The sequence below is a fragment of the Mus caroli genome, unplaced genomic scaffold (genome assembly GCF_978045245.1).
Source record: "Mus caroli unplaced genomic scaffold, Mus_caroli_1 scaffold_12, whole genome shotgun sequence".
Lineage (NCBI taxonomy): Eukaryota > Metazoa > Chordata > Mammalia > Rodentia > Muridae > Mus > Mus caroli.
Window position 1 is genome coordinate 58,700,538 of NW_028227267.1, and position 8,314 is coordinate 58,708,851.

The following is an 8,314-nucleotide window of genomic DNA, read 5'->3' on the forward strand; positions in this document are numbered from 1 at the left end:
CTTTGGCTCCCTGCTCTATACAATAAAGATAATAATATCTCTGAAATCGTCGCTGTAAAGATTAAATGAGTGTACTCATTTAAAGCCTCTGGACTGATGCCTGGCATCAGTCAACCTGAGCCCCTGAGGCTCATTTCTCATCATATTGTTATGACAAAGAACTCTCCGATGGCAAACTTAAGAGTTTTATAGGATAGCAATGGTGACATCATAACCACAGGCTCTCCTTTTGTTTTGTTTTGAGACAATCTTACTATGTAGCTGAGGAGGTCCCCAGTTGTGAATACCCCTGCCTCAGCCTCCCAAGTGCTGGGATTATGGGCATGTGTCCCTACACCAAGCTCCTTGCATTATTTATATCCAACAGAGTAGACACTCAGATGTTTCTAGACAGTTTAAGGAAGCTGAGCATCATTCAGAACATCCAGCCACAGCTGGAAGTTGTCATTGCTATTATACTACAAATAGGATGCAGCATCTCAAGGGGTTCGTGGCCTAATGTCCTGCAGCCCATTGTCCTGAGCCCAAGTCTTCAGCATGCTTCTCACCTAGTAACCCCAACTCTCAAGGAACCATTTCATCTGTAAACAGTCCTTATTTTCGTTTGGAGGAAATGCTGCCTTTTCAGACCTACCTTCCTAACATGGGCCAAGACTAAAGGGCAGACTAGTATTCTGTGACAATAGATGTCATTTGGAAGCTGTACTGGAAAATGAGCCTGTGCTTCTGTCTGCTGTTAGGAGAAACTAGCAAGCATTGATAACATTGGCAAAGTAGCTTATGACACAGAATTTCTTCACAGAGGGACAGGCAGTTCCTTGAAAATACAAATAAAAGCCAGTGCCAGCAATGACTGTCTTCAGTGAGTCTTCAAGACATAGCCTCTACCCTGTCATGTCTAGTATATTCCTTCAGTAGTTTGGTCTGGCGTCGGCATGTCTACCTCTGTCAGGTGTCACTGATCTTTAGGCTCATGGCAGTGGCACGCCTTTTAGGGAACTACAACCAATGTCCTCTGCAGCCTAAGAAAAGAGGCAAGAACTGAGGAGTGAGAAAGGTATATGGGAGAGAATGGGTACAAGAATATTTTCAAATGGGTCAGCATTTTAAAAAAGAAACTCTTGTAGGGAATGCAGAATGCCCTTGTAGTATGTCAATATACTACACACAGGAGCATGGCATTTGGGTCCGAGGCCAGTTAGCTCCGTTACCATGGCATTCAATTTAGCGCTCTGAGAGTAAGTGCAGACGTTCATGATACAGGGAGCCAGGCATGTGCATCAACAGAGGGAGCCATGCATGTGCATCAACAGAGGGAGCCATGCATGTGCATCAACAGAAAGGTCAGCTTTACAGAAAGGCCAAGGTCAGTTGTTAGACCATAGATTCCTGGAAAAGAGAATTAGAAAGACACTCTTTTTTTTTTTTTAACAAAATGAGCATATGTGCAAATTATCTAGTGGACCTCCAGCAGAGGCGAACCATCTTAATTACAGAATGCCTTCGCACATAATCCCAAATGCATGCATCTAACATACAGCCCAGATCATAACTAACTTTTTATTAGCACAAATATTAATAAAACAATATTTGGAGTATATATCAGGTATGAGAGAATAATCCTTGTATTAATATATGCCATCTACAGTATATGTTCAAGAATATTACATCTTAAGACCCTAAGTTCACCTCTAATGCTTCGTCTGGAAGGCTTGCATGTCAAATGCAGAGCTAGCAGGGGACCACTTTGTGATAGGAGACCAATAGACAAAAACCTCAAGATGTCCCCACCCACTCAATAAGTTTGGGGAGCACAAAGTCCTTCAAGCAGTCTAGAAAAGTAGCTGATTGTTTTCTGAAATCATCTTATTCTATTTCTTCATACAGTTGTCTTAAGCTTTATAGATTGTCTTTCCCCGGCAGTGCCATTAAATAAACTTATTTAGAGTATGAGCTACAGATTGGAAATACCTTGACTCAGTCTGTATACCCAATCGTGGTAATTCCTCTAAGGACAAGAAAGGAAATGCAAAGCTTTGTTCATAAACATCTCATCACACGGTACTCTGCAAACGTGAACAACCAAGAACAATCGCACAGCGATTTCCAAAGAGAAGGGCTGAGTGAATTTCAGGGCATCACTTCATCGAAAGCAGGAACCACGGGGGCTGCCAAACAACGCGCTCAGATGGTTTACCAAGAAAAGAGCAGCACTTCAGAGATGTCATCCTGTCGTTATGGCAACTATGCAAATCACATAAACTCAGAGCCAGAGGCTGCAGAGCAAGGTGAAATTTTAGATGCCTCTTCTGTCTGATTGGTTTGAATGGGAAAAGCTCTGCAGAGCTGGGCACAGGTCACCCTTCACGGAGAGAGGGGTTCGTGTTTTAGCTAATGAGCATGGACACCATTGAAAGTCAGACAGGATCAGAGTGGAGCTGTGCAGATTGGCTGCTGCATGAAAGAACGGGAGTTCACAAATCTGTCAGAAGCCAGCCAGTCGGCAAGCCTGACCCCATCATTGCCATGAGAGATTTAGGGGGACCCTGTAGAGGGACGTCCTTTATGCAAGTGCTTATCCTAAAATACTACCAAGGCACTTCAAGATTGTTAACTGTGGCTTTGATGTAATATTCATTCTACATTCATATCCATCTGTATCAGCTCTTTACAATGGCTGCCTGTGTGAATCTCATCTTTGGCGAGCCCTAGCTGAGAAGACTGGCACCTTTTTGCTATAGTAGGCAGAGTCATTCACTCCCCATGTCGGATTTGGATAGTTGTGCAATTTCTGGAAAGTCTGGCCATCCTAAGATGATCGTGGTGTGGTAATGGAAGAGCCTTGATGAAGAGCCCTGCTATCAAATGCTTGCTGGGCATTCTCTGTACTTTATATAATTAGCTTTCTCAGTGTCAGCGTAATGTGTTGTTTCTGCTCTGTCTGGCATCAGAAGGAGTTTGAGGTGCCAATGCTGGGTGCAGAAATCCCGAGTTTCAGGATGTCACCAACCCTGGCTACTTTCGTTTCCCTCAGCCAACGTGGCACTGTGCCCTCGCCCAACCCATCCGTCTTTCTAGCTTGCTCATTTCCCATCCACTCTGCCCAGTGGGTCCAAACCCTTGTCCTTCCTCACTTCCGGGTCTTCTTTCAGGTAGTACCATTTCCCCTTCCCAGGTGGAAAGTAACCAACCAGATGGATTTAGAAACACCTAGGAGACATAGCCCCGGACACATGTCGGTAAAGATGCTACCAGAGAGGTTCAGTTGAGCAGGGAAGACCTCTCCTGCATGTGGGTGGCCATGTGAGTGGCACCCTCCCACAGGCTGAGGTCCTGGGCTGAATAAAAAGAGAACCAGGAGGAAATGCTGCATACCAGCTTCCACCTCTCTCTACTTCCTGTTTGTGCACAATCTTCGCTCTTTTCCCCCCTCAGACCCTTGCCCCTTAAGTCATTTGTATCAGGTGTTTTGTCACCCAAACTGATATGACAGATAATAAAATAGAATTTGGCACATGCAAGTGCAGTTTATCAAGGGATCCATAAATCACTTTAGCAGTTTCTATTCTTTCCGGCTTGAAAGACCAATGATTTTGACTACTGAAATGTTTCATCTAGAAAAGAAAGCCAATGGCCTTCTTCCATTTTATTTCTTACCAATAAACGGGGGCATCATCTAGTTTGGGCACTGTAGTAATTTTAACACATAAAAGGTAATCTTTCAAAAAGTCTTATGTACAATTTTTAAATGTGGTAAAGAGGGTGAAACTGGATGATCAAGCAAGGCAACTGGGGACTGAGGTGAAAAAAAGGGAATATGTACCTATAAAATTAAACTTGATGTAGCAGTTTATTTGCATAGCTATATCCCCCAACTCCCAGGCACTGTGAATCCCTCCATACCTAGATTAATTTCCTCCTAAGAATGACTTTGGTGTGCAAGGGCATAAACACCTTCTAAACCAAATTCTTTGCCAAAGAGGAAAGTCTTAACAGCCCTGCCCGTGGGGCAGGAAGGTGGTCGACTAGGCAGAGCATGTCCTTGGCAGGATTCCATCTCATAGTGACTGACTGCCAGCCACGGAGTGTGCCACATAAAACTCACACAAATCGATCACTTTTCAACTCTCCTTCCCCATCGTAGTCCACACTCTGTGGCTCTCCTACCCAGCAGGCCTAGGAATGGAATCAACTGAGGTGCCCTGTGCTGAGGGTCCCTGCTGTCCTGTGGATGCCCTCCTATTCCCTGGCCAAGTTCTATCCTCCTTCCTCGGGGCCCCTCCCATCATGTCAGCAAGGAAGGACTCAGTGGTGCTGAGTGAACTTTGGGAAAGTGTTCCTTGATGGGAGTGTAACCTTTTGGGGAGCTGTGAATCTGTTGAAAACTTGGAGGTTTTCTCACCAGAAAAATATTCAAAAACTTTACAGCAAACTCAGAGGGCCTGAGAATCACATAGAATGACTCGTGGAGTCCATGTGAAGGGCCCCAGTTTTGTTTCTAAACTTCAAAAATAGCGTTGATTTGCACAAAAGAAGCCCTAATGCTGCTTTGCACCCGTGACAGCTTTAGCAGGCAAATGCTACTACCAAGTCACCACTAAGGAAGCTTTTAGCGCAGGTAGTTCATTTGCATAAGGGAAAATTATGTCTAATCCTACTTACATCTTCTGTTTCAGGTCCGACTACAGCCACCTGTCCTCCACCAGCAGTAAGTATTCTTTGAATGTCCTTCAAGGCTGTTGTCTAAATGTTTAATTGAAGTATAATTACATCACGTTTCTGCTTGCTCCCCTCCTCCCCACTCCTCCCATGGACCCCCATCTCCCTTCCAAATTCAGGACCTCCTTTTCTTTAATCATTGTTGTTACATAAACATTCAAACAATCAGTACAGAGCCTGTTCAGTCCATGCGTTGCTGCATGCTTATGTTTCTGACCACTTAGTATTGGCTAACCATCAGGCAGTTCATCCCCGGAGAAGGCTGATTCTCCATCTCTCAGAAGCTGTTAACTGCATGTAGCCCCTCGGCTAAGGGTGGGGATCCCGTTAATTTCCCCTATCTATGTTGGGATGTCAACTGCTGTTGGAATTGTTCCGATCTTGAGAACCTGCCATGCTGTTGAGATTTCATGGGTGTAGCGTCCCTGTCATAACTAGAAGGCACAGTTCCACAGCATACTGCCTGGTCTGACTTTTACACTCTCTCTACCTCTCTTCCATGATGTTTCCTGGTCCTTAGATGCAGGCGCTGTATAGTAGATGAATCTGTAGGGGCTGGGAACTCCACCGTCCATTGTTCTCTGCATTTTGACGAGTTGTGCTTTCTGTAATGCTCTCCTGCTGCAAAAAGAACCTTCTTTGGTTGGGATAAGATCTACATTTAACTGTGGGTATAAAAGTGAATGTTTAGAATATAGTTAGGAATTGTGCTGGTTTCGGAAAGTGGCAGTTGTAGGTTCTCCTCTAAGATACATGACCCCTAGTCACCTGACTAGCCTATTTACATTGTCTAGTGCCAGACATGATTTCTCTCCTGTTCAGTGAGCCTTGAGTTCAACTAGACAGCTGTTGGTTATTGTTGATTAAGTGCCACTGTCGCACCTGTAGGGATATCTTGTCATGCTGGAATTGCTATGGCTCATAGGTGTCACGGCTGGGTAGAGCAGTTGGCTGCTTGTGCCCCTCCGCAGCTTTTATAGCACCTTCTAGAGCTATGAAAGCTAGTTCACGGGGAGGAGATGTTCAGGTCAATTCCATCTCAAACCCACCGGGTCCTATGTTCAATATGTGTGGTGTCTTCAGCAATAAGGACTTCCTGTCAGCCTCTGGAAGGCAACCAGAGGCAACAGCAACAGCATATATTGTTTGAGGAGAGCCTTGAACCCCCCTGCCCAATAACTCAATGGGAAGTTTCTTCTGCCTGATACTAGGGTTTTTGTTAGATAGTCTATGGCTCTTGGCTGGAGTATTGAAGCCAGCCCAAAGTGGTGCAACTTCAACAAATTTCTCTCTCTCTCTCTCTCTCTCTCTCTCTCTCTCTCTCTCTCTCTCTCTCTCTCTCTCTCTCTCTCTGTGTGTGTGTGTGTGTGTGTATTATGTGTATATGTATGTATTTATATTTATGTGTGCATATATACTTGTTTCATATGTAACTTTAGGTAAATGTAAAATAATTCCCTATTCCCTTTTTCAAACATCCATAGTGTTATTTACCCCTCATCCCTCCCTGTCTCACTGTATTGTCACTCCTCAGTTATAGACAAGTTCCTCTTCGTTTTTCCCATTTCCCCTCCATACCACCTGTAGCCTGCTAGCCCTATCTAGAGCTCCTTCTCACACACACACATACACACACACACACACACACACACACACACCATGGTTCTTTTCCTTTCCTGATTTCTGCAGTTCTCCACATGATATGCTCACATTTGAATATTTGGAGCCAGGAACCGCAGATAAGAGAGAACACATGGCATTTGTCTCTCTGGGTCTGTGTTACCTCATAAAGTATAATATTTTTCTGGAACCATCTATGCACCTGCGAATTTTATGAATTCATTTTTTTAAACATCTAAGTAGTATTTCGTTGTGTATACGTACCATGTTTTCACTGTCTGTTCATCAGCTGGAGGACATTTAGGTTATTTCCATGTCGTAGCTATTGTGGATAAAGGCAGCAATGAAATGGCTGAGCAAGTATCTGTCACATCGGATGTCGGGTCCTTTGGCCAAGGAGTGATGGAGCTGGGTCCTATGGTGGACTTAGTTTTAGCTTTTTGAGAGTTCTCCACACTGGTTTTCATAGTGGTTGCACCAGTTTTCCATCCCACCAAACAGTGGATGTGGGGTCCCTTCCCCTAGATCCTCACCAGCATTTGCTGTCAGTCGTTGCTCTTTGGCTTTCTGACTGGCGTGAGATGAAGTCTCAGTGGCTCTGATTCGCATTTCCCTAATTGCTAAGGGTAATGAATAAATACTCTTTTGAAATGTTCCTTCCTCGTTTTTATTTCATCCTTTGAGACTCCAGTTTGGATCCAAAACCCATTTTTAAACGGAATCACTTGTTCCTTGGGTCTTTGTTTGGAGTTCTGTATAGATTCCGGATGTTAATCTTCTGTCAGAACTGTGGCTGTTAGGAGTCTCTCCCATTCTGTGGCTGCTTCCTCACTGGACTGATGTTTTCCTTGGCTGTGCAGAAGCTTTGTGGCTTTATGAAGTTCCATTTAGCAACTTCAAACGCCTGAGCAAATGGGAGGCCTGTTTGGAAAGTCTTTTCTGCATCTATGCCTTGCAGGTACAGACTATGTTTCCTTCTAGCAAGCTTGGTGTTTCAGGTTTCATGTTAAGGGTGTGTGTGTGTGTGTGTGTGTGTGTGTGTGTGTGTGTGTGTGTTGCTATAGCTGGAGTTAATTCTTTTGCAAGGTGGTAGGTAGGTACAGCTCTTATCTATTTGTTTCTTTTACAGGTGTACATCCAGTTTGCCCAGCAACATTTATTAAACATGCTGTCTCCTCTCCAGTGTACATTTTTGGCATGTTTGTCAACCACCAGACAACTGTATTTATATTTGTGTCTCCTAATTTGCTCCACTGGTCTATATATGTTTTATGGAAATGCCATATTGTTTTATTGCTATGACTCTGTAACATAGCTTGAAATCTCGAACAGTAATTCCTCCAGCATTGTTCATATTTCTTAGGGTTGCTTTGGGGGTATTTTGTTGTTGCTGCTATTGTTCCATGAAAATTTTAGGATGTCCTCTATTCCTACAAACATCATCACGTGGATTTAGTTAGCCTGTGTCTTTTGATTAGAGAGTCGAGGCCATTAATATTTAACTATTACTAACAATTGTATCTTGGTTGCAGTCATTTTATTGAGTTTGGGCTTGGGGCTTGTTGTTGTTTTGCTGCTTGCGGTCTTAGTTGCCGTTTGTATGTTATGATTATAGCTTTGTTCATCTTCCTGGCAGCCTCTTGGCTGTGCCCAGTCCTCTCTTCAGTCCAAAGCATTGCTTCCATTATTTTCTCTAATACTAACTCAATGTGTAGGAATTATTTTAGCTTATTTGTATCATGGAAAGTTTTTCTTTCCACTCCAACTATGACAGCTTTCTGATTGCAGTAGTCTAGATTGACAGTCATGGTCTGTAGAACTTGGAGTATATTACTCCAGGTTCTTCCAGATGTGGAAGTTTCCATTGAGGAATCAAGGTTGTCTTAGCAGTCCTCTGGAGCTCAGTACCACAGAGAGCATCTGTGTGGTGCACGCTTTGATAATGATTAAGAAATCTCCAAGGAAGTCTTTTTCC

At 43.7% G+C, this 8,314-nt stretch overlaps 1 protein-coding gene across 2 annotated transcripts in view; it reads left to right on the forward strand.

Moving 5' to 3' along the window:
• Nucleotides 1–8,314, forward strand: part of Fam124a (family with sequence similarity 124 member A) — a 53,095-nt gene that overhangs the window by 3,865 nt on the left and 40,916 nt on the right. For both annotated transcript variants that reach the window (XR_015044665.1, XM_021182258.2), the window contains exon 2: nt 4,677–4,708. Coding sequence is in view for 1 of the 2 variants with exons in the window: in XM_021182258.2 (XP_021037917.1) it covers nt 4,677–4,708 (32 nt within the window). In the remaining variant the exon portion in view is untranslated. The remainder of the gene's footprint in view (nt 1–4,676; nt 4,709–8,314) is intronic.